This window comes from Globicephala melas, chromosome 1, assembly GCF_963455315.2.
Source record: "Globicephala melas chromosome 1, mGloMel1.2, whole genome shotgun sequence".
NCBI classification, from domain to species: Eukaryota; Metazoa; Chordata; class Mammalia; order Artiodactyla; family Delphinidae; genus Globicephala; species Globicephala melas.
The window spans coordinates 49,325,193-49,352,800 of NC_083314.1; the positions used below are offsets into that span (position 1 = coordinate 49,325,193).

Consider the following 27,608-nt stretch of genomic DNA (forward strand, 5'->3'; position numbering starts at 1 on the left):
CGCACTCAGCAATGAAGACCCAACACAGCCAAAAATAAATAAGTAAATAAACTTACAAAAAAGAATCCAGGTTCTGAAATAAGACAAACCTGTGTCTGAATTCTGGTTGTAACCATTCACTACCTATGTGACCTTGGGCAGTCTACTCAATCCAAGGCTCAGCGACTTCTTAAAACAGGGATAACAAAACCTACCTTAGAGGGTAAGGATTAAATGTAAAATGCCTGGCACAATGGAAACACTCAATAAATATTGGCTGTTCTTATCATCATCATTGTTTTATTATTTTTTTTAAAAAAGGAAGGGGACACTCATGAATACTTAACGAATTGGTTTAATACATATTCTAATCTCCTCTAGTCAGATGTGCCCTGACTTTGGCTTGGCAGCATAAGAGATGGGGAGATGGGGGGCAGGGGGGAGGGGAGGTGCTCTTCATGTACATGTAACCTGTGTTAACATTCAAACAGATATGCTACAGAGAAATGCCCAAATGATTTTTCAACTTTCCTGAGTCTTGCTCTCATCTCTACCTAACTCCTCAAGCCTTACCATAATTCCTCAGTCCTGTCTCCTCACCTACAATAGGTTTCTACCTAGATGGGGCAATGGCTAATTTTCTGTAGTTGAGTAAACAACATTTTTAAGGTTTGAGTCTCTTAACTTACTTAGTCTTTTAATTGACACACACACGAACTATTTGAGGTTGTTAATGTGAACTAATGGATTAGGTTCAGATAAATGTTATTAACAGAGTATTTAAGTAATCATTAACAAGAACATTTAAATTTATATGGGTTCTTACAAAGAAAATTTATTCTTAAAATTAAAAGTAAAGAAATGTTTATATGGCAGTGATAAGCCTCAGCAAGGTATAGCAGTGAGCAGGAGGTCAATACTTTTATTCCAGGCTCTCCTATCAGCTAGTTGTGAGACTGACCACATATCTTGGCCTTTCTGTCCTCGATTTATTCATCTGTGAAACAGAGGGCTTGAGAAGGTCTTTTTCAACTCTAAAACTAATTCTAGTATTAAAAATTAAATTTCCATTACAGAAGTGAAAAGAACTAAAACTAGACAGTCTCTGAAAACTCAAAGGATTCACTTAAGCTATTCAAACATACTTAGGAATGCACATGTGAATTTCACCCCAATTTTTAAAAAAGAAAAGAATATGAAGGCACAGTCTATAACTAAAATGAATGCAAGTTACAAGTAACCAAGGAGAACTAATTTATTTCAAAACCATATAACTGTTCCCACCTGAATTTCTTACTGTATATAAAAAAGGACAATTTATTAATAAAAATATCACAGATAACAGGAGTAATACCTAAAATCAACAAAGCCATTTTCCAAGAAAATATGAACTGGACAAGCCCAGAGGGACAAAATTTGAGGCTCAGTTTCCCTCACAAAGGTACTGTTAACCTAGCATTAACTAAATAATTTTAATAGCAAATATAGGCATAGGCATTGTCTAAGCACTTTTCATATTTTAATTCATATAATCCTCACAAAAGTCCTGTAACTAGAGTGAAGTAAGTCAGAAAGAGAAAAACAAATACCATATGCTAACACATATATATGGAATAAAAAAAAAATGGTTCTGAAGAACGTAGGGGCAGGACAGGAATAAAGACGCAGACTTAGAGAATGGACTTGAGGACATGGGGAGGGGGAAGGGTAAGCTGGGACAAAGTGAGAGAGTGGCATGGACATATATACTCTACCAAATGTAAAATAGATAGCTAGTGGGAAGCAGCCACATAGCCCAGGGAGATCACCTCAGTGCTTTGTGACCACCTAGAGGGGTGGGATAGAGAGGGTGGGAGGGAGGCTCAAGAGGGAGGGGATATGGGGATATATGTATACGTATAGCTGATTCACTTTGTTATACAGCAGAAACTAACACAACATTGTAAAGCAATTATACTCCAATAAAGATGTTTTTAAAAAGTCCTGTAACTACTATTACTGTCCCGATTATACAAATAAGGAAACTGCAGCACAGAGAGGTAGAATGACTTGCCTGAGGTCACTCAACTAGTAAACTGTCCAGATGGAATATGAACCTAGGCAGTCTGGCTTCAGAGTTTCTTCTCTGTACGCGTTATTGACATATAAGCATATGATGCAAAATAGTTAAACAATAAAATGAATCAGGGTGATTGTGTTCACTCAGCCACTAACCAAGCCATGTGTCCCTGAATCACAACCTCTCTGGACCTCATTTCCCACTCAAGTAAAAAAGGGAATTGGACTTAATTAGTATCTGAAATTCCTTACAGGTCTAACGTTCCATGATCTATGGAAGAATCTAAAAGCCAAAAGCCATGACTGTGGCATAGCAACAGCTATATCCGCTGTTCTTTATCTTCCTCTTCTTACACTTATCATTATATCTCATTATTTTTTTCTTATGGCTCATCTTTATAAGGTCCTCTATTTAACAGCTGCCTACCTCATAATAGTTACACTGATAATCTTGAGGAAAAAATAAATTAACACAGGTGAACTCTGACCTCCAGACCATACTCTACTACCTCCAAACCATGCAGACTGAGACCTGGGACTAAAAATAGACCAGCCATTACTTCAGCAGGTGCTGGAGAACAGGTAAGACTACGCCTAAATGTACTTACGTATAAATGGATGGATTTATTTATTTTTCATAAAGCAGTATGATGTAGGAATTAAAAGCAGGGGCTCTTTCAGTCTCATCTCTGCTAACCACAATTAGCAGTTTCAACATAATCAGTTACTTAATGGCTCTAAGACTCAGGTTCCCCATCTACAAACATAACTAACATAACAACCTACCTAAACAGCTTACTATAAAGAGAAAACGTTTTTAAAGTAATGTCACAGTGACTGACAAAATAAGCACTCAAAAAATAACAGCTGATGGGGATTCCCTGGTGGCGCAGTGGTTGGGAGTCCGCCTGCCGATGCAGGGGACACGGGTTCGTGCCCCTGTCTGGGAGGATCCCACGTGCCGTGCGGCGGCTGGGTCCGTGAGCCTTGGCCGCTGGGCCTGCGCGTCCAGAGCCTGTGCTCCGCAATGGGAGAGGCCGAAGCGGTGAGAGGCCCGCATACCACAAAAATAAAAATAAAATAAAATAAATAACAGCTGTTGTTCCTGCTACTGCTACTGTTACTGGCACTGTTACTGCCACCACTGTTATTTACAATTCGCATATAAAAAAGCAAGAGTTCCAAAGTGTGACAAATTTGATTTCAAATTCTGGCTCTACTACTTACTAGATGTGTGGCATGAACAAATTGACTAGTCTCTCTAAGCCTGGGTTTCCTCATCAGTAAAATGGAGATAATAAATTATCTATCTCACAAAACTGTTGTGAAGATTAAATGAAGTAACATACTGATGACACCTGGTTCCTAACTGGTCAATAAATGTTAATTCCTTTCTCCTTAATGACAAAATGACCACATTTCCACTAGTTCAATTCAAAGAAGAGAGAATGAAAGTGGGAATCTCAGGAAAGACAACTTTCTTTTCTCTATCATCCTGTGCAGGTGGGATATACCAGAGAATCCTCACTTATGGGATTTCCTTTATCCTCTTATGTGCTTCCTAAGACTAGAGAGCTTTTTCTCAGGCCATCTCCAAACATTCTGAAAGGAGTCCTGTGCTCTAAGGCAGCAACTCTCAGAAACCCTTTCAGGGGAGCCAAAAGGTCAAAACTATTTTCATAATAATACTACAACTTCATGTGCTTTTTTCACTCTCATTCTTTCATGAGTACACAGTGGAGTTTTCCAGAGGCTAAATGAAACGTGATGTCATGTCTCTGATGGCTAGTAGAGGTGTGCTTGTATACTCTTGTGTTTCAGACATTTCTTAGTTTTAATTTCTAATGTAGCATATTATCAATAGACATTGAAATCCTCAATAATTTTTAAGAGTTTCAAATGGTCCCAAGACCAAAGAGTTAAAGGACTTCTCTTATGTATAGAAAAAGCACACAAAGCACTTGGATTACTGTGAATTACAACTTTACCAATTTAGCTTAAATAAGTAATTCACACAATAATCTAAAAGCTTCTCATTTTCCTGTATGATTACATTTCACCCTTCAATCTTCAAAAAAATCACTTGTTCACTAATTATTTATGACTATTCAGTGACAGAACTGGGCCTAAGGACTTACATCTCCTTATTCATGGTCTACAGTCTTTCCAAATACTGCAGGTCATCTTCAATAAGGAATGACTATGTTTTCTTAATCAACATACTGTCCCTCCTGTTACAGACAATATGAAAATTGTAAGTTATGCTTACAGCAGGTTAATTAAACTTTCCTCTGACCTATAATAAACAACTTTTTAAGGATTTTCTGATCAGTCCCCATAGATACCACACCTGCCTAGTGATGGGAAGAAACAGGTAACCAAATTTCTTCCTATAAAGAAATTAAATTTAAAGGCATATAACATAAAACGTTTGAAAAGCCAGGGAGAATTCATCCATATTATGAATCCATATTATTTACACAAGTGATCCAAATTTCACCATGTTCCAAGTCCACAATCTACAATTTTCCCTTTCTACACCATTTTTAATTTTGAAAGCACTATGCTGACTAAAATATAAAACCAAACACACACATACACACACACACACAGGAATACTGTTTATTGGGACTTCCCTGGTGGCGCAGTGGATAAGAATCTGCCTGCCAATGCAAGGGACACGGGTTTGATCCCTGGTCCAGGAAGATCCCACATGCCACGGAACAAGTAAGCCCGTGCACCACAACTACTGAGTCTGCACTCTAGAGCCCGCAAGCCACAACTACTGAGTCCATGTGCCACAACTACTGAAGCCCACACACCTAGAGCCCACGCTCCACAACAAGAGAAGCCACCACAATGAGAAGCCCGCACAATGAAGAGTAGCCCCCGCTCACCGCAACTAGAGAAATCGCACGCAGCAACGAAGACCCAATGCAGCCAAAAATAAATAAATAAATAAATTTATAAAAAATAAAATACTGCTTTTTGTTTTTTTCTATTCTTAAGACAACAAAAGAGCTAGAATTTAATGACAAATCTATCAGCCTATAGGACATAATAGAGCCCCTATAAATATTTGTTGAATGAATGAATAATTTTTTAAGGCATTTGTTCACGAACATTGTCTACTTGGCTTCTTTTAAAGATTTTTTTTTTTTAAATGTGGACCCTTTTTTTAAAAGTCTTTATCGAATTTGTTACAATACTGCTTCTGTTTTATGTTTTTGTTTTTTGGCCGCGAGGCATGTGGGACCTTAGCTCCCTGACCAGGGATCGAACCCACACCCCCTGCACTGGAAGGTGAAGTCTCAACCACTGGACCGCAAGGGAAGGCCCTACTTGGCTTCTTTTAGCATTTACTAGGTAAGGGGAAGAACTGAAAAGGAAAATACAACTGGGCAAGAATCCTAGTGAATTCTGACAATCTCTCAATCCCAAAGGCCAATTAAATACCAAGCAACCCACAAACCACCTGCAGTTAAGCTATACAACTTGAGGAAAATCTTCCAAACTATTTTTATGTCATATCACTATTAAAAAAAAAAAGGGGGGCTCCCCTGGTGGCGCAGTGGTTGAGAGTCCGCCTGCTGATGCAGGGGACACGGGTTTGTGCCCCGGTCCGGGAGGATCCCGCATGCCGCGGAGCAGCTGGGCCCGTGAGCCAAGGCCGCTGGGCCTGCGCATCTGGAGCCTGTGCTCCGCAACAGGAGAGGCCACAGCAGTGAGAGGCCCGCATACCGCAAAAAAAAAAAAAAAAAAGTTTACTATGCGCCTCCAATATATGTACCTTTGTTTATAAATTATCTCCTTCTACAACTGTGTACATTATAAAACTCAGAACTTTTTTAAGTGGAAGTTTTAAAAGATGAGACAATAATAAAATAAATAATTTAAACTTTCATTTGTGAATAATGTGAAAATATTTTTAATTTCTCTTAAGAAATTATCAATAACAATACTTTTAAAGAACAACCTAACAGAAAAAGTTCATTACTTTTTAAAATCTTAGGTTTTAGTATCTCAAAGGCCTAGTTCAAACTTCAGGATTCACTTAATTTTGAAACTTGATTATAATGGCTATAAGCTGGAAAACAGACCTCACAAAGGCAGAAAACTCTAACACATAACATACATTTAGGGTGTTCACTGTGGATGACAAAGGATGTAAAATCTTATTTCAAAGAATTATCTTAATTATTTTGAAACTTTTTGGCAAACGTCTTGTCAGGTCTATTAAAGTACCATTGTTTTTTCTGTAATTTGGTTGACAAAAAGCTAGTACTAGAAGTAGAATTGTCAGCTCTGCCATTTTCTTGTTGTTCACATGTGCTTGCATTATGCTGTTATGGCTGGTACTGCTGTTGAGGCTTCTTTACAAGAGTCTTTTTAAGTCACATCCATTTTATAAGAGTTAGTTTAGTCAAAACTAAATAATATCCATAAATTCATCTTAACTATGCACCCATAAACTGGATTAATTGCTATTTGCTGAAAGTGAACAAACAAGTGAGAAAACTATTAGCAATTCTTGTCTCTCTTTCCCTCAGACTACCTCCTAAACAAGGTCATTGCATCAATCCATTTATTCAATATAAGTAAAATTTCATTTCTTCTTGTCATATGCATAAAAATGAATATAATTAAGCCTTCTAAAACTACCTTCTCTTACTCCATGGGAGTGTTGGGTACTCTCCTTCGGGGGCTATGATGCAAATATACTTGCAACATCTAGCCAGCACAACTCAATCAGTCTCAAATGCTTTTCAGATTAGGATTGGATTTGAAGTCAGGACTGATTTTCCATGGTCACCTCGGGTCAAATAAGAGTCTTATGTTCTTATGATCTGGGCCTTCACTCAAAAACTGATCCAAAACCAACCTTCAGGGATGGATGGACAAGTGTAATCTTTCCAGGACACTTAACCTAACGTACTTTATTATACAAAGATAATAACAGTAATAACTTCCTGTTTTATACAACATTCATTCACTCACTTAAGAAACATTTGTATATGCCAGGCATCTTACTGCCATACTCATTTACAAATGTTATTTTAAATATGCTATATTGTACTTTCATTTGCCGAAGTGCCTAAAAGAAGTGTGGTTTGTGCCCCATCGGGTGGCCAAACTGGAAATTTCAAACAAGTTCCAGCAAGGCAAGTTAACCGTAACTAATCAACATAATACCTTTGGGAAATTGAAGCCTGCAACACAAGTGTTCTCATGGGAGAGTTCTATAAATGAAAATCACAATAATGTTATGGCAGTGTTTCCTTACACTTGAAAATAAGGGATATACAGTTTATGGAAAATCCCTTCCCAAATCTTGCAACAAAAAATTAAACTATGACCATCACTTTTTACTTAAGTTAAATAAAAGCTTCACTGGGTCAGCTTTCCAGTCACAGATTAAAATATCATTTAAATTATTTGAAAGGAGACTATTAATTTAAAAGGATGATATTAATAGTAATGCTTTAAGTTCTGTCCTCTTCATATGTAAAACATAATGAAACCATAAAAATGTACAGAAATTTGGAGCTATATGGGTCCTTAGAAAATAGAGGGCTGTGAGCTTAGAAACCATCAAGTCCAATTCTCTCACTTTACAGATGAAGAACCTAAAGCCCAGAAAGAGGAAGTGATTTCGTCAGGGTCACACAGTCTGGGTGACCTGACTCCCAATGCTTACACATCTGTGCTCAAGAGACTAGCTATCTATATATGATCCTGGACAAATAAATAACTTAACCTTTCTGGACCTTAGTTTCCTTGCCTGGAAAAAAAACAAGGAGGCAGATAATCTCTCAATTCCCTTTTAACTCTAAAGTCCTGAAATTTAGATACCTCATTATTTTAGTACCTTACAAAACTACAGCGTACACTGAAAAAACCATTCCTGGTTCCTGAGAAACCAAAGCAGCACAGGACCCTAGGGAAGAAAATACAAGTCAGCAGCCTAAGGCACCAAATATATTTGCTTCTTTTGCTAATATTCTGTAAAATATTAACATGGTCATACTAGCCTATTTGGTTGAAACTGGTCTAAATTAATTTTGATTAATCAATTACAGAACTCTAAAATATACAATCACTGATACTAAATTTTAAAAAGTACTTTTTGGGGCTTCCCTGGTGGCGCAGTGGTTAAGAATCCGCCTGCCAACGCAGGGGACACGGGTTCGAGCCCTGGTCCAGGAAGATCCCACATGCTGTGGAGCAACTAAGCCCGTGCGCCACAGCTACTGAGCCTGTGCTCAGTAGACCGCGAGCCACAACTACTTAAGTCTGCGTGCCTAGAGACTGTGCTCTGCAACAAGAGAAGCCACTGCAATGAGAAGCCCACACACCGCGACAAAGAGTAGCCCCCACTCATGGCAACCAGAGAAAGCCCGCATGCAGCAACAAAGACCCAACGCAGCCAAAAATAAATAAATTAAAAGAAAAAAAAGTACTCTTATAAAGCTTTATTGATGTCTTATCTTATGTGCCAAGATTTACACTCAAATAGATTATTGGAAACAGGGATAGTAGTCTCTTCCCATTTGTGTTTGTTGTTTGTAAAAACTATTCACAAATGGATCAAACTGATTTTCTTTATATGGTTTCTCCATGTTGCTCTATTCTTTTATGCTCTGTTATTCTGCTTATGAAGACCAAGTCTGTGAACGCCACAATTCATTTTTAAATTAGAAACTGATAATTTTCAGGATATTGATGGATCACTAACAATAATTTTAACAATCCAAAAAACGAAATCCATTAAAAGTTAAATCAAAAACCTATGGGGGTGGGCTTCCCTGGTGGCGCAGTGGTTGAGAGTCCGCCTGCTGATGCAGGGGACACGGGTTCGTGCCCCGGTCCGGGAGGATCCCACATGCCGCGGGGCGGCTGGGCCCGTGAGACATGGCCGCTGGGCCTGCGCATCCAGAGCCTGTGCTCCGCGGCGGGAGAGGCCACAGCAGTGAGAGGCCCACGTACTGCAAAAAAAAAAAAAAAAAAAAAAAAACCCTATGAACTGGGACTTCCCTGGTAGTGCAGTGGTTAAGAATCCGCCTGCCAATGCAGGGGACACGGGTTCAAGCCCTGGTCTGGGAAGATCCCACATGCCGCGGAGCAACTGAGGCCGTGCGCCGCAACTGAGGAGTCTTTTCTCTGGAGCCCGCAATCCACAACTACTGAGGGCACGTGCCTGGAGCCCGTGCTCCGCAACAAGAGAAGCCACCACAATGAAAGGCTCACGCACCGCAACGAAGCTGCACGTCGCAGCTAGAGAGAGCCCGCACACAGAGGCGAAGACCCAGCGCAGCCACTAAATAAATTAAATTAATTTTAAAAAATACAAAAAACCTATGAACTACAACAGAACTTGAAAAGCTCTGGCCCTATATTCTTATTTTATGAAAGAGGAAAGAACCCTGGAAAGGCAAAAAGACTGTCCCCATGGCCTCATGATGAACGTGTATAAGAACTAGCACTTATTGTATGACCGTGTGTACACAATAATACATATAATCGGAGATGTAAAACAACATTTTCAGCTTCAACCTAATTCTCTGCTTATTTCAAGTAAAATTTAATATAGCAAAATGACATAAAACCAAAGAAGCTGAACAGTTCATATTCGTTCACAGCACTAGAAAGCAGCCTACACAAGAAATCAGGAGTAATACACCCAAATTTCATCACCAGTACTTGAAAAACAAATTCAAGTGTCTGGTCTACTAAGTGTTTCAAGAGCATCATCTTCACATATGAGAAACATGTTACTGCACTATGAGAAGGTTCTTTTCTCTAGCAAATGCTAACATCTTTTATGATGTCCTTTTTTCCCCAAAGTTTTAAGCTGCCAAAATTCCTAGACTCTAAAGACGCTTATTTATGCCCCTTTAACTATTTTTAAAGGAACAGCACCAGCTCTTGAGAAATAGTATACAACACACAGACCCCAACCCTATAAAAAATGTCTTTAATGGCTCCAATTCACAAAGAAAAGTGCTCCTTATTAGTTTTGCCTACCAAACAATGAGCTTTTCCACAACAGGAGTCACATAGTAGGGACCCTCTGCAGAATAAAATTTCAACAGTTAATGAATTTTTCAAAAAATAATTTCTAATTGGCCTAGGAAAGATAACACAGTCACACATATGAAATGTGTTCCTCTCCTCTGTGACCAAACTAAAGTAACCATTTAGGACTAATGTCCAAATGGAGTATGTGAATGAAGAGTCCCAGAATGACTCCAGCCACAAAGCTGACATTATAAATCAAGAGGTAATTTCATCTTCAAACTAAATCTTATGCTTCTCCTTCCAGCCCCAGAAACTGTATTCCAGATTAATACAATTCTATGAAACAGTTAAGTGCTGTAATACTTAAAATGAATCATAGCATACAATCAGCCACTATTACTTCTCCCCAAATGAAGCATTCCATACTATATAACAAGTATAAGATGTTGCTTCAGCATGCTGTGTTCTATGAAGAACTAGCAGTGGTGCTGAAAATTACTACTAGAAAGATGAAAGACCAATACCTTCCTTTCAATAAAAACCATCATCTGGACTCTAGCCAAGGTTTTAAAACTGACCAAATGTTATTAGAAACAATAAATCAAAAACTCTACAGGCTGAAAAGCTAATCCCTTATTTCATTCTTACAAAATGTAGCCACAAAACACTACAAGAAAATTAAGTTTAAAGAAAGCATTCATAATTTTAGGCCTTTCACTTCTGGCAATACTCAAATACTGTATGTTACAATGTGAATTTATTTTACAATCTTCAAGGTTGTTTAACCTACTTACATCCCTTTCCTTTTCTTCAATTATTACAACTGTTATACGAATAAATAAACCCGCGTTGTTGCCTAAACATCCTATCAATGAACTTAAAACAGAAATTAAATAGAAAATCGAAATATCTCAATTTATAAAACCTAGCTAGAATATTTGTGTTCATATTGATTTTATACTCTTTGTTCCTGCACACAACATAGATGTGAATTCCTGGAGGTTACAGATTAAGTCTTTCTCTATCCAGGAGCTGAACTGCCAGCCACTGAGAATAACCTATTGCAATGCTTAAAGCCCTTCAGGTATCTTGGCTTCTGAAAATATAAATGAGCTCGTTATCTTCACTTTCCTTTTTATTAGTGTAAGGTTCCTTATCACTATCTATTAAATACCCTTCAGGAGCAGTTATCACAGAAATTAAGGGTGAGGAGGGCCATGATTTCTGTAATAACACAGGTATGTTTTCAAAGTACATTGTTTACAAGATGGTACTTTTCTCCCTAGCTAACAAAAATTTTAGGAAAGAAAACCTTAAAATTTTAATAATTCCCTTCTCTTTCTTCCTTCCTCTTCCCCTTCACTCCATTCCAAAACAACAGAAGAGCCAAAACCAAAGATATGATTACTTTATATACTTCATTAAATTAGTGAAAAAACGAATCACCGTCTTTTTATCAAAACAAAATAGTTGATTACGATACGTTTGCATACTGTAACCACCGCATGTGTGATACACATTTAAATCAAGTTTCAACGCTGTTAACAAAGCCTTTGTCAACAGTGGGCAAGTGGGGGAAAGCTGAAGGGCTCTGTGGAATGAAGGAAATCACTAGAGGGGCTTATCTGGGAAGAGAAGGATTCCTTGGTGAGAGGTGAGCAGAGAGAAACAAGACCTAACCTTGGCGAGGAGGCGCTCGCCCAGGGTAGGAACCAGAGGTCAGGGTGAGCGGGAGGAGGGGATTAGCGCGGAACCGCCGCGACCCCAGGCTACCCTTACACCCCGACTCCCCCACCTGCGGCTCGCCCTCCCACCACCATTCCCCAGCCCCGACCGGCTGTGCCGTCCCTCCCGGTCCGCCGCCCGCATATCCGTTACTCCGGCGGCAGCGGGGCTGCGGGGGAGGGGAAGGTCAGCGGGGCCCGGAGGGGGCCGGCCGCGGCGGGGATGCCGCAGTGGCTCCCCGCCGCACCGGGTCAAAGTCCGCGGGGAAGCAGCAGGAGCGGAAGGCGGCGGTGGAGGTCGGGACTGGCGAGATGGTGGCCCCTCCGAGTCCTCCCACTACCCGGCCGCTGCCGGTACCTCATACTGGATGTATTGCTTCCTCCACTCGGGAGTGATGTGCGCGGAGAGGTGCTCGGCGAACTTCATCCTGCCGTCTCCCCCTCACTCCCACTCGGATCCAGCAGTTACAGGCGGCGGCGGCGGCGGCGGCGGCGGCAACAGCGACTCCGACTCCTCCCCACATGGGCCCCGGCGCGGCGCGGCGATGCGCTTCTCTCCTCCTCCGCCGCCGCCGAGGTCTCCTCAGAGCCGCCCTCCCGCCATCTTCCTCCTCCTCTCCATAGCCCCGCCCCGCCCCGCCCTCTATACGTCATCGCCATGGTAACCGCCTACGCGCACCGACGAAGGGGGCGGAGTAAGGGGCGGGCTTTGCGTACATTCCTCAAGGCTCCGCCCCTTCTGGGCCGGACGTGCTGAAGGCACCTCCCCTGACCTCTTACGTCTGGCGCCTGTGGGCCTTACAGCTGCTCTTTACCGCCAGCCTGGGAAGCAGCAGTGCTGTTATTGCAATTAATATTAATACTGTAGCAACAATAATCCACACAAGACGTTTATATTTTCAAAGATTTGTGCAGGGCTTCTGTGGTGGCGCAGTGGTTAAGAATCTGCCTGCCAATTCAGCAGACACATGTTCGAGCCCTGGTCCAGGAAAATCTCCAAAGCTCGGAGCAACTAAGCCAGTGGGCGGCAACTACTGAGCCTGCGTGCCACAACTACTGAAGCCTATGCACCTAGAGCCTGTGCTCTGCAACAAGAGAAGCCACCACAATGAGAAGCCCACGCACCACAACGAAGAGTATCACCCGCTCGCCACAACTAGAGAAAGCAGCAACCAAGACAACCAAAAATAAATAAAATAAATAACTATATTAAAAAAAAAAAAGATTTGTGCAAACGTTTTTCCATTTTGATATTTATTCTTCATAAAACCCTCAATGATGGATCAACATTAATCCAAACTGAGTAACTAAAACAGACTAAATAGTTAAGGGCCACATGTATTTAAAGGAATCCTATTTTACATGCTCTAGGTGCTCAATAAATGCTTGTTGAATTTAATTAAAGACGTCAGTGCCAAGAATTGCATGCTGCTTCTGAATTTCAATGTAATTATCTAGTCCTGGGGCTACCAGAAAGGCCAGCAACAACACCTGGGCCCAAACCAGGATTGTGGGTACCAGCTGGACTTGTGACTTAGCTTCCTGGAGATTAGGAGTGGGGCTGAGAGGGTAACCAATGTTGGGAGGAAAGAGAATCCTCTAGAGTTACGGTTGGATCTCTACCCTCAGGGAGACCAGACATGGATCCAGCACCCAGTCTGACTGTCCTCGAGGAGAATGGAGAATAGATCACACACACAGCTTGGCACTACTTTGAGCATGGGAGTGATTGTCCTGGAGGACCTGATTTGGGACACTAACCAAGGTCCTTCCCTGAGTAGAGGAGCCCTGGATAATAATAACTAACATTTGTTAAGCACTCACTGTCCATGTAACAAACATTATTCTAAACCCCTTATACGTACAGTACCTTGTCCTTTAATTCTCACAATTTTGAGGATGTCCAAAGACTAGGGGACAACCATGACCGAGACAGTACTCTTAGTTATCAACATCTACTGTTGGCTTTTTTTTTTTTTCCACGTGTTTTTTCCCCTTTCCCCTTCCTCTTAATTCATGCCAGTAGGGATTCCGCAATTATTTCCTCAGGACAGGGGTGATGCATGATGGAAAACAGGCATAGGCTATGAGTCTTTCTGACTTTTATTGTACAAAAAAGCCTCAACCTTGGGTGAAAGGGTAATCAGGGTCAAAAAAAGAAGAAGAATAGGAGAAGGAGTGAGGACTCCTCTCAGCTCAGCACTATACCCTGCTGCCCTCCATAACAATTCCCCTCTACTAGAGGTAAAGGTTGTCAGGAGAAAAAAGACAGCAAGAGAGGGCTAGGCTCCCAGGAAGGAGGCACAACCACAGAGAGATAATAACTGCATGGTGTGCCTAGGAAGACAGAACCAGGAGCAGCTGCAAAAGAGATTGTGGGCCTTTACCAAGTATAGACTAGAATGGTAGACTCTTTTTTTTTAATTGAAGTAGAGTTGATTTACAATGTTTCAGGTGTACAGCAAAGTGATTCACATGTAGATATAGAATCTTCTTTTTCAGATTCTTTTCCATTATAGGTTATAGTAAGCTATTGAATATAGTTCCCTGTGCTATACAGTAGGTCCTTGTTTATCTGTTTTATGTATAGTAGTGTGTATCTGTTAATCCCAAATCCCTAATTTATCCCTCCGCCTGTTTCCCCTTTGGTTATATAAGTTTGTTTTCTACGTCTGTGAGTCTGTTTCTGTTTTGTAAATTAAGTTCCTTTGTATCATTTTTTTAGATTCTGCATATAAGTGACATCATATGGTATTTATCTTTCTCTGTCTGACTTACTTCACTTCGTATGATAATCTCTAGCTCCATCCATGTTGCTGCAAATGGCATTATTTCATTCTTTTTTATGGCTGAGTAATATTCCATTATACACACACACACACACACACACCCCCCACATCTTTACTCATCTGTTGATGGACATTTAGGTTGCTTCCATGTCTCGATAATTGTAAATAGTGCTGCTGGGAACATTGGGGTGCATGTATCATTTTAAATTATGGTTTTCTCCAGATATATGCCCAGGAGTGGGAAATGGTATTACAGGATCATATGGTAGCTCTATTTTTAATTTTTTAAGGAACCTCTGTACTGTTCTCCATAGTGGCTGCACCAATTTACATTCCCACCAACAGTGTAGGAGGGTTCTCTTTACTCCACACCCTCTCCAGCAGTTATTATTTGTAGACTCTTTGATGATGGAAGAATGGTAGACTCTTGGCAGCAACTCCTGTAGACCGTGGCATCCAGCTCCCAACAGCACCATACCTTGGTACCTTAACCGTGCGCAAGATTCTGGAACCATGACTCAACCCAGAGAAGACAGGAAATCCTCAATACTATTACCAATAATTCTTAATTTTTCTTATGCTGGATCCAGAGCCCCAAGACTCAGTTGGGCCTGAAAATCTTAGTTTATCTACAGAATTAAATTTAATAATAAGTTTCCTATTCCTAGCATTACTTCAGATAGTTCATTGACAGAACAATCAAATACTTAGTATTTATTGAAAACCTACTTTCTACAGAGTACTGTGCTAAGGTACTAAGAATGATAATCTGAATAGTTTTAGTCTGAATCAGAAGTAACTCTTACACTTTCTTTTGTAAATAGGCAAATAACTCTTCATTCATCAAAATTTTACTGAACACTATGATATGCCAGACATGCCACTTTGGGAATGAAGGACAGTTCAAAAATAGGGCTTCCCTGGTGATGCAGTGGTTAAGAATCCGCCAGCCAATGCAGGGGACACGGGTTCGAGCCCTGGTCCGGGAAGATCCCACATGCTGCAGAGCAACTAAGCCCCTGCGCCACAGCTACTGAGCCTACGCTCTAGAGCCCGTGCTCTACAACAAGAGAAGCCACTGCAATGAGAAGCCTGCGCACCACAACCAATAGTAGCCCCCACTCACCACAACTAGAGAAAGCCCACGAGCAGCAACAAAGACCCAATGCAGCCAAAAATAAATAAGGAAATAAAGAAATTTATAAAAATAAATAAATAAATAAGACTCTGTCTTTTCCTTGGAGGACATCAAAATCCAGTCAGATAGACAGGCAGATAGGCCAATATCTAGATTACAATGTGATATGCACTGTAACTGAGGTATCTACGAGGACACATTCAGCTGACTAGGAAGGGAAGGAGGGCATCCCAGAAAAAGTGGCTTTCAAATACAGTCTTAAACAACTATCTGACAGGGAGAAAGACACCTCCAGAGATCTCAAAGGCAAAAAGCAAAAGAATTCAGGGCTGTTAGAGAATGGCAAGAAGTTGTCTGACCAGAATATCCTTTAAGGCAGCTAAATGTCCCTGCCTCAAAGAAACTGTTCCCATCCCCTTACCTCCCTTACCCATTCTGGCTCCCGCATCCCCCTGGTGCACTCTCCTCACTGTATTGTCAATAATAATTTGCGTCAGACTATGAGCTCCTTGAAGACAAATTGCTCTTTTCTCTCGTTTTCTTTAATTTAGCGTGGTGCCTGGCATTCAAGCATTCGATAAATGTTGACGAAGAAAAGAAAGAAGGAAGGAAAGAAGGGAAGGAGAGAAGGAAAGAGGAAGGAAAGGACAGCCACATAGAGGGAAGTTGCAGGAAACAAAGTTAAGTTGGAATAAAATTGTAAAGGAATAGATCATGACAGCATAGGCAGTGTGGGATCTTTGAAGTCTATGCAGTGACTAACTCTGCCTTGGGAAAGCAGTGTAGTATGGCTTCCTGGTTTTGAACTATGGCTCTGGGAATAGACAGACCTGAATTAAAATCCCAACTCTGGCATTTATAGTGTGTGACTTTGGGCCAAGTACATTAGCGCTTAATGCCTCAGTTTCCTCATCTCTCAAATGGGAATAATAGCACTTCCCTGACAGGTAGTTATGAAGAGTAAATGAAATTCTGTACATAAAGCACTTAGCATAATGACTGACCTCTGGTTGACCACTCAGTAACTGGCAGCCCCTCGAAAACCTCTGTTAGCGGTGTGAAGAATGGACTAGAGTAGGGACAAACCAGTAACCAATTTACTAACAAGCACCTATGTAGCATTTACTCTGTGACAGACACTGTTCTAAATGCTTCACAAATACAAACTTATTTAATCCCCACAGAGACCCCAGGAGGTAGCTACTATCACTCATCTCATTTTAGATGTGAGTAAACTGAGACAGAGCAGTTAAGAATCTTGCTCAAGGTCAACCACTCAGCAAGTAGTAGAGCTGGGTTTGAACCCTGGCAATCCAGCTCCAGAGTCCTTACTCTTAACCACCATGTTATGTTGACTGTTGATGCAACAACCCAAGCCAGCCATAGTGATGGACAGAAAGGAGGTGTGATGTGTGACTCTAACCCTAGTGACTGGGTAGATGCTGCTGCCACGAACTGAGATAAGGACGTGGAGAGCAGGTTTGGGGCATTGTTGGATGTGTTAAATAGTTAGAATTTGTGAGACACACAGTACTCCAGTTGGAAATACTGATCTAGAGCTCTGGAAGAAGAAGGTAGCGCTGAAGGCCTGGGGAGCCATTCACCTTTAGATGATGATTAAGTCCTGGTAAGTCTGCCCAGGGAGAGAGTATACACTGAAATGGAAAGGGGTCCAAGGGAACATCCAGGTATGAGCCTGATAAAGAAGATGGGACAAGGAAAGAGGCTGGGGTGAGGCCAGAGTGGGCAGCAAAACAATAAGGAGAAGCAAGTGTCAAGGAAGCCATAAAACGATGAAAATTGTGTCAAGGAAGCAGTGATCAACATTGTCAGATGATATAGAGAGGTTGAGTAGGATGACTTCTAAGCCATTGGGTTTAGCAATTAAAGACTTACTAGTGACCTCAGAGAAAGTAGCTTCCATAGCATGAAGGGCTACAGAAGGCTGAGCAGTGTACAGCATTTGGTTTTTGTATATCCTAAATTGTCATTACTCTGTGTGCATGTTGTAGGACCATGAGTGAGAATTTACTAGTGTACTCAGCAGTTTATCTAGAAATTCACAAGTGCTGAGTCTGAACGCTTTATATTTATCACATGTAATTCTAAGTTTGGGAACAGTTATACTTACCACAAAGTAACTCTTCTAAAACTTAGAATTATGTGTGATAAATATAAAGTCAAACTGTTGCTTGAGCAAATGAGGTTAGTGATCATGCTGAAAGGTAAAGAACTGACCTGCAGAGAGATCAAATCTTAAGCTACACTTCCCACTGAAGCTGAATAAGCTAAGATGGCCTAGCAGTGAAGATGATGTTCTCAGTAGAGCTCAGGCTTTGAATTATAGGAGGCCCAGTCTAACTATAAAATATGATAGGTTTATAGATCTAAAAGGGTTCAATAGATGGGCTTCAGGTGGCCCATGGCGCCCATAAAATTACATGCAAAACTTTGTGTGTTATTTGAATATTTTTCTGGAGAAAGGATCAACATCATTTCTCAAAAGTTTTCACAGCCTGAAAACATTTAAAACAATAGCACCAGGGGACTAAACACCCCTCTCTCCCCACCGAAAAAAAAAAACTGACATAAAGAATTTATAAATGAAGTTTCAAATGATCCAATTCATTTATTTCTATAAATACCTTTATTTCAACACAATTTTGATTAAGTACACCTTGACTTTTTTTTTTTTTTAAGGAGCAAGAAGTGTATTTTGCAAGTTACAAAAGAATGTTATAATAGTCATTCATTCATTCAACAAATACTTACTGAGCAGCTACTACTATCACTGCTCTAGATAGAGCAGTGAATAAAACAAAGTCCTTGGCTTCCTGGAGCTTGCTGTCAAATGAGAGGATACAGACAATAAACAAGTATGCAGAGAGAAGTGCATGGAGAAAAGTAAAGCAGAGTAAGAGATAGAAAGATTGTTATGTAATCTTATATAGGGGAGTCAGGAAAGGCCTTACTGATGAGGTGATTTTTAATCAGAGTTCTGAAGGGAAGGAAGGAGAGAACTATGTAGATATGGGTTGAAGATGGGAGTTGGATAGGAGAGTAGGAGTCAAAGCAGAGGAATCGGCAAGTGCAAAGGCCCTGAGGTTAAAATGTGCTGAGAAACAAAGATGCCAATGTGGTTAAAGAGTGTTTCAGGGAGACAGAAGGTCAGAGAGGTAGTCAGGAGCCAAATTGCTTAGGGCCTGAGAAGGCTTAGGGCCAAGATAAAGACTTGGGCTCTGAGTGAATTGAGGACATTGGAGATTTTTTTGTTTCTTTTGTTTTGAGTTTGTGTGTTTGTTTGTTTTCCTTTACATGTAGTAATAACCACCTTTTTTTCATGCATTTCTAAAAATCGTGGTAAAATATACAGAACATAAAATTTTCCATTTTAACCATATTTTAAGTGTACAATCCAGTGTAATTAAATTCATTCACAATATTGTACAACCATCATCACTATTTCCAGAACATTTGCATAATCCCAAATGGAAACTCTATACCCATTAAATAATAATTCCTATTCCACCCTCCCTCCAGCCCCTGGTAAATTCTATTTTACTTTCTGTCTCTATGAATTTTCCTATTCTAGGTACCTCGTGTATGTGGAATCATACAATATTTGTCCTTCTGTGCTTGGCTTATTTCATTTAGCATAATCTCTTCAGGGTTCATCTATGTTGTAGCATGCATCAGCACTTCATTTTTAAGTCTGAATAATATTCCATTGTTACCATTTGTTAGTTGTAAACAAAATATACCATTCACCTGTTGATGGACATTTGGGTTTCCACCTTTTGACTATTCTGAATAATGCTGCTGTGATCACTGGTGTACAAGTATAACTTGAATCCTTGCTTTAAATTCTTTGGGGCATATATGTAGCAGTGGAATTGCTGAATCATGTGGTAATTCTATGTTTAACTTTATGAGGAAATGTAGGTTTTTGAGTGACATCATCAATCAGATAAATTATATATATTTTTTGCTGTGTGAAAAACAGTCTTCAGAGGAGAAGAAGAAAAAGCAAGGTGGATAAGTTTCCTAGGGCTGTTTTAACAAATTACCACAAACTGGGTGACTTAAAACAACAGAAAATTATTCTCTCACAGTACATGAAGTTAGAAGTCCAGAATCAAGGTTTCAGCAGGCTTACTCTCTTTCAGCAGCTCTTAAACCTGGTGAGTCTCTTCTGTGCCTTTCTTCTCGTTTCTACTGTGGCTGGCAATCCTTGGTGTTCATTGGCTTGCAACCACTTAACTCCAGTCTCTGCCTCCATCATCAAATGATGTTCTCCCAATGTGTCTCTGACTCTTCACAGAGCTGTTCGCCCTCCTTGTGTCTGTTTTCTCTTCTTATGAGGACAACGGTCTTATTGGATTAGGGTCCACCCTAATTGAATTATGACCTCGTCATAAATTGATTACATCTGAAAAGACCCTATTTCCAAATAAGAACACATTCACATGTACTGGGGGGTTAGAATTTCAACATATCTTTTTTGGGGGGACACAAGTCAACCCACAACATGGGAACACTGGTAAAGATGGTATTGTAATAACCCAAGGGACATATGATGGCGGTTTGGATCAGGAGGTTAGCATTGGAGAGGATGAGGAGTGGTTGGAAATTGAATGTATTTTGAAGATAGAGTCAACAGGATTTACTGGTGGTTTAAATGTGGGATGTGAGCAAAAAAGAGGCATCAAGGATGACTCCAAGGTCTTCTGCCTGAGTAATTAGAATGGGATTGGGGGATATTGCAGAAGAAGCAGGATTGGGGGTGGAGGGTGAAACTCAAAAGTTCAGTTCGGGGTGTGCTATGCCTGTCAGGCACAGAGGTGGAAATGTCCAATAGGCAATTTAGAGTTTGGAGGTCATCAGAGAGGCCCTGGGTCAAGATATAAGTTTGTGAGTCAACAGAATAAAAATGATATGCAGAACAACCCATGGGATTGCCCAGAAAATGAGTGTAGATAGAAAAGAGAAGAGATCTAAAGACAGATACCTGGGATACTCAAATGTGTAAACGCTGGGAAGGTGAGGAGGAAGCCACAAAGGAAACTGACAAGAAGAAATTAGGCTGAGAAGAAGCCAATACAGTGAGAATTGATCATTCTTTCAGGAAATGTTTCTATCAAGGGGGATAGAGTAATAAGGTAATAGTTGAATTGGAATGTGATAACAGGGGGTTTTTTAATGGGAGAAATAACAGTAAGATAACAGCATGTATGTATTCTGGTGGAGGTGATTCAGCGTAGAAAGAAAAAATGATTATACAGGAAAGAAAGTGCACATAAATTTTCTCTGTGTAAAACCAGACATAAAATACACATATTTGATAGTGATACAGGTTCAAGAAGGATGTTCAGAATGGTTACTTCTGGGTTAGAGATTTCAAGGGATTTTTACTCGTATTTTTCTATGTTGCTTTCAATTTTTACAAAGTGTATTTATCAAACCTACAAAAACAGTAAGTGTTCTGTTTAAATAATTCCAGAACAAGTGATGTCCAATGAGTACAAAAAAGTATCTCTGCAGCATTTGATACTGCAAGCCACAAGAAAGAAACCAGTGGACTGAGAGATAGAGAAAATCCAGGGGATGAAAACTCAAGCAAGGGCCCAGAGAAAGCAGAAGAGTGTAGACAAAGGATTAACCCTTAAAGGGAGGAGACACTTGACATCATTTGAGACTTGGGGTTGGGGGTGATAGTAATGATTGGGGTAGACATACATAACTTTGTAGTTGGAGGGGAAGGAATTGTCTCTAAGGAGACAAGTTCATTTGCTTGGGAAAATGGGAGCAGAGTTGGACAAGAGGTATGCAAGTAGCACTGAATATAGAAACTATTCACTTGCAACAGAATCAACTAGAAAGATTTTGTCAAATTTTCCAGCAGTGTTCAGCAGTCTAGGAGCAGGAATTGAAGGAAAGGACAGTTCCAAGGTTAGGAATTGCAGAAAACATCTTAGGACAAGGAGATAAAGATACTGAGGTACAAATGGAAACAAAATAACAACAACCAAGATTTGTTGTATGTCACATGCATTATTTAATTTAATCCTCATAGCAATGGATAAGGATTAAAAGTACATTAGGTTAAAAAAAAGTATATTAGGTTAAAACATAGCAAAGGATAAGAGTAAAAAAGGGATATTTTTCATTGTACAGATGAGAAAACTGAGGTTTGGAAGGTATGGCCGATTTGTTGCCAGGATTGGGAGCTACCTTCCTAGATGGTGGGATACCCCCATCCCTTAGGACTTGATAAGAGGCAAGACCCCAGCTCCCACTAGGTGTAAAGTGGGCAGATATCCCTATCCCGGCTCTTTGGCAGGAAGTATGTGGCTCATGTTTGTCCAAACAGATGCTTCTGCCAGGAATATAGTCTCATGTGGAAGTAATCAAAGACATGGCAACAGGTGGAGCATATTCTCAGAGGCTGCAGCAGATTTCAAGTCTAGCAGTGAAAATGGCATCAAGCATCCAAAAACTGGACTGTCAGACGCAGCGTCCTGACCTGATTGTTTCTCTGGCATGACCTCTGTTCTGTTCTCGGCTATAAGCTTTTCTTGGCTTCTGCCTTTTTCTTAGACTCGTTTACAAGTCTTCATATAGACAATGTGAGCAACCCAAAGCAATCCAATAAAATCTATTTCTGTTTAAGTTAACCAGAGTCAGATTTTCCTGTTTATAACCAAGCACCCTGGATGGGTCATAGGGATTAAGAACTTTGCCTACCGCTGTTGCCAAGGAGGTACTCAATAATCAGATACATATAAGAATTTTTATGAATGGGGCTTGTTTAATGGGCTCATGGATCAAATGGTCATAGTAGCAGGGATGGAGGATACGCAGGGGCTCAAAAATATTGTCTTTCCCTCACCAAGGCTGATCTGTCAACTGCTTATAGGGAACAACGCTGAGTCCCTAATATAATTTGGGATGAGTCCCATATTTGGAGTAGAGATAGACCAGTCAAATACCTGGTGCAAGGCTGATTACATTGATCTTTTTCCATCATGGGAGTTGGGGACAGAGGAATTCATTTAGTCTCACTAGAGTAAGTAATAATTCTAGATATGGATTTGTCTTTTCTGCCAGCTATGTTTTTGCCAGCAATACCGTCTGTGAACATCTTTATTTACTGTCACAGTGTCCCATTTAATATTGCTTCTACGAAAGAAAGAAGTGAGAGAAAGGAAAGATGTCTATGGATTTCACTGGTCTCTCCACGTATCCCATCACCTATAAGCACATGCCCTTACAGAATGGTATTATAACCTATTAAAGACTCCGTTGTGGTACCAGCTAGGAGACACCACGCTGAGTAGTTGGAGTGCTGTGCTATAGAATGAGATAACGTTCTAACCAGTAACCAATATATGTTGCTGCTTCTCCCAGCCAGACATGAGTCCAGAAATCAAGGAGTGGAATGATAATATCACTTCTCATTATTACATATAAGAACCCAGTCAAAAAGTTTTTGTATCAGTTTCTCATAATGCTTGGCTCTCTGCTGGTTTCGAAGGCTTAAAACCCAGAAAAAAATTGCTTCCACCCGAAGACTCAACAATGATTCCATTAAAGGAGAAGTTGAGATAACCATTTGACCTATATGGGCTCTTCATGATGTTAAAAGATCAGGGCTTCCTGTATTGCTGGAATGATTGGTCCTGATTTTCACAAAGAACCAAGAGTTCCCATACAAATGAAATGGATGGGTAGGAGGGTAGGAGTGGGTCTAAAACCAAGGGTAACCTTCATGGTAACCCCTTGTGTTGTTCTGTCCAGTGACAAAAGTTAATTGAAGATGTACCAGCCCAATCCAGGCAAGATCACCAACGGTTCAGACCCTTAGAATGAAAGTTTAAGTTACCCCATCAGATAAAGTAGCATGACTAGCTGAGGTGCTAGCTGAAGATTAAAAAGAAAAGAAAGAAAAGAAAAGAACGTGAGAGGGGAGTGGAAGAAAGTTATAAATACCAACTATGGGCTTGGGACCAGATGCAGAAATAAGGTCTGTACTAGCTACCCTGTTTTCTTCCTGGCTTTGTAATGCATGTAGTAACCAATTTTCTTTGCTTACTCTTTCCTTTTTCTCTAGTATTTCATATGGCTGTGTGAGGTGGTGAACTTTATAAGTTAGACCTTGAGTCAGAGGATATGAAGGTGGTATTGTGACCAAACTAGAAGAGGAATGAACATCCCCTTGGAGCCAGGAGTTCCTCTAGGGCCTTCCTGATTTTCAGACAACCCACTCCTCCAGGCCTTTCAATGACACTAGTTCCCTGGATTTAGTCCATCCTGACTAAAACTGCACCAGTGGCTTTCTGTGATCTGTACTTAAGCGCTGACCAAAAAGCAAAACAAACAACACTGCAAAGAATGAAAAAATATAAGCAATGTTTATATTGTTATGGAATCAAAATGATTATGGAATAGTGCTTTAGATTATTTGTTTTGGTTACTTAAAAGAGCTTTTTCATTTCTATTCAGGCTATAAAAATTGCTTTAGGCCACAGTGTAGCTCACTTTGACATGGCTTTGTCTTTTTATGAGTCTCACAGATGTCTTGATCAAGGAGAAGAATTGCTGTTTTCTGCCAACACTTACATCTTTAAAGTCAGAGAAATAACCTTTCCGAGAGTGCAGCTGGTTCCTGAGGGACGGGAACCACTCCTATCTTATTCACTTGTAATGGCACTTAACACAGTAGCCTCCACAAAGTAATGTAAATGGATTCTTTAATATATGCTTCCACCCACCCACCCAGGAGTGATAAGCATGACAATTTTGGGGTCCATGCAGATCCATTCTTATTATAAAAACATGTCATTAGAATCTAGGCTCTTTCCCCAACACCTGGAATGGTTGAAAACTTAAGCTAGAATCAGAGACTTGTAAGCAAGGGGTGATATATTCAGAAAAGTGAGAAACCTGAAGCATTCAGGGATTGGGGAGTCTTGTTATCATGTATACCAAAAGTCCTACTGGAGTACATAAGAGTCTTTTGGTATTCTGTTCAGTTACCAGTACCTCCAATCAAAAAATTCCCAACCTCAAGGAAGTTTGATTTTCATTGTGTTTTTTCTTAATTATCAAATTAATACCCACTAATCATAGAGAATTTAGAAAGCACAGGAAGGTATAAAGAAGCAGAAAAAAAGATCCCCCCACCTCATCACCCAGGAGAAACTACTATCAACATGTATATTACTTTTTTTCTTTTTAAGTTAGCATAGTTGAGAGGTTAGAGAAAGTGAGAGGTGGAGCAGAAATGTATCCCTCTCTTATAACTCTTTAGTGTCCCTGACATCAGGGTACCTGTCCCTGAGGCATGCTCCACAAGCTACCCAAAACCTCTGACTTGGCCATGAAAACAAAGAGATGTTGGGCTTCCCTGGTGGCGCCGCGGTTGAGAGTCCGCCTGCCGATGCAGGGGACACGGGTTCATGCCCTGGTCCGGGAGGATCCCACATGCCGCGGAGCGGCTGGGCCCGTGAGCCATGGCCGCTGAGCCTGCGCGTCCGGAGCCTGTGCTCCGCAACGGGAGAGGCCACAACGGTGAGAGGCCCGCGTACCGCAAAAACAAAAACAAAAAAAACAAAGAGATGTTTTGTCTTGACTCAGAGGGAAGGGGTTACTCTTTGTGTGACAGATTGATATTAAGAAAAACCAGTTAGGGAAGCCCAGCATGTTCTTCCCACCAGTTGACAGTACATTTCATCTCATGTGTTTCCAGCTGTCTTCTGAGAGCCAGGATCTGGGTGGAAGGAGGGCAAAGAGGGCTGTGAGAAGCACCAGTTAGATCTGAGGAGATAGGGTGTGTCTGTAGAAAGCTCAGTATGTCAGTATGATTGGAAGTGGGCAAGGAGTAAGATTTGGATGTCTGTTGGGCAGGTTTATTTCGAAGAAACTCTTATGGGCTCCTGCTAGTGAATGTCAAGGAAAAAGCAAAATGGGGGAGGAGACACAAAGCAGGACACTGCCTACCGCATTAAGAAAAACATTCATCATTTCCTGCTCCTGCTCTTTGTATACCTCTGAAAGCTGGCTTCTGACAACGGCCTTTAAAAAAAAAAAAACACAAAACCAACTTTCATTTGTTCACTTCCTGAAATCCTGAAATGAAACGCACAGCCCCAGGCAAAGCATGCACTAAAATGAAAGTCAATTTTTCTATCTCCTAGTGAATTGGAGGTTTGGGTCTTGTTCAATGGTATATTCCCTGAAATGCACCCGGACAGATTTTCAGTGGTGACTCCAGTGCTGAGCAGATGATTAACTTCCCGATTATTTGGACTAGGACCTAAATAATTCAGCGATCTATACTGGTTAAAGCTTCTTCTTCATACTGCCCTAAAAAGAAATTTGTTAATTCTATCTCCAAAATATCTCCTGAATCAGTTCACTTCTTCCTGTCTCCAGAGCACTGGTCAACATATTCTCGCACCTTAACTGTAATATTTAATAGCTTCCTAGCTGGTCTCCCCTTCTGGCCCTACTCCACTGTCCACACAACAGTCAGAGCAATCTTTCAAAACATAATCCCATCACGCCTTTTTCTTGCTTCAAACCCTTCAATGTGGGACTTCCCTGGTGGCACAGTGGTTAAGAATCTGCCAGCCAATGCAGGGAACACGGGTTCGAGCTCTGGTCCAGGAAGATCCCACATGCCGCGGAGCAACTAAGCCTGTGCGCCACAACTACTGAGGCTGTGCTCTAGAGCCCGGGAGCCACAACTACTGAGCCCGCGTGCCACAACTACTGAAGCCCGCAGCGCCTAGAGCCCGTGCTCTGCAACAAGAGAAGCCACCGCAATGAGAAGCCCGCGCATCGCAACAAAGAGTAGCCCCTGCTCGCCGCAACTAGAGAAAACCCACGTGCAGCAACAAAGACCCAACGCAGCGAAAAAAAAAACCTTCAATGCTTCCCATGGCATATATGATAGACTCCAGAATCCTTACCATGGCCATACAGGATCTGTCCTTGACCTTCCTCTCCTTCATCTGGTCTCACTTTCTTCCTAATTCACTGTGCTCCAGCTTCACTAGTCTTTTTTTCAGTTTCTTTGAGGCACCAAGCTCTTTTCTACCTTAGAGCCTTCCCATGTTCTATCCTGCATGAGATATTTTCCTCCCTTCTCACTCATCCTTTGAACTTCAGCTTAAAGGTTGAAATGAACTTCAACTTCATTGACCATCCACACCCAATCTAATTTAGGTTCTTCCTCTATACATAGTACCCCATACATTTCCTTTACAGTTCTTATTAAAATTTGTGAATATATATATTTAGTTGTAAGATTTTTAAGATCCAGTTTCCCCAACAGATGGTAGATTCTAAGAAGATAGAGATTATGTGTGTTTTGCTCTGCTGTATCCCCTAGTGCCTGGCACAGTATCTGACACGTAGTAGATGCTCAGGACTTCTGGAATGAATGATTTTACATCATTTGGGTTTGAAGAATTTAAAATAATAATTACTGAAAAGATAATTTCCTTGTGTTTGTTTTTTGCTAATGCAGGACACATAAGAAATACACAACAAATATTTGGTGATTGATTAATTAACTAACTAACTTTGGATTGATATTTTGGTAGGGAAGAAAGGTATCACACCTGGAGACAGGCTAGAATCAAAGACACCCAGATATAATTACAGTCAACCCTTTTCTTACTGTGGTGAAAGTGAAAACTGTTAAAGTGAAGATTAGGTACGAACATTTATAATTACTTTAATGATAGGGCCTCTTAAAAAAAAAAAAGAAATCAAGATGTACTAGAGCTGAATATTACTGGGCGTGGTTGTGTTATCTGTAGGGAGAGGCTGTGATTGGCTGTAAGGGGCTGAGGACTGAAATCAAACATCTTGCTGGATTCAGTAGGCTTGGAA

The 27,608-nt window shown here is 40.7% G+C and overlaps 1 protein-coding gene and 1 pseudogene across 1 annotated transcript in view; one reads left to right on the forward strand and one right to left on the reverse strand.

Moving 5' to 3' along the window:
• XPR1 (xenotropic and polytropic retrovirus receptor 1) overlaps positions 1-12,389 on the reverse strand; it is a 202,723-nt gene extending 190,334 nt beyond the window's left edge. Inside the window, exon 1 of the mRNA XM_030847608.2 lies at positions 12,139-12,389. Coding sequence (XP_030703468.1) covers positions 12,139-12,207 — 69 coding nt within the window. The 5' untranslated portion in view covers positions 12,208-12,389. The remainder of the gene's footprint in view (positions 1-12,138) is intronic.
• Positions 12,390-21,506: 9,117 nt separating this feature from the next.
• Positions 21,507-27,608, forward strand: part of LOC115847605 (guanylate kinase pseudogene) — a 29,235-nt pseudogene continuing 23,133 nt past the window's right edge.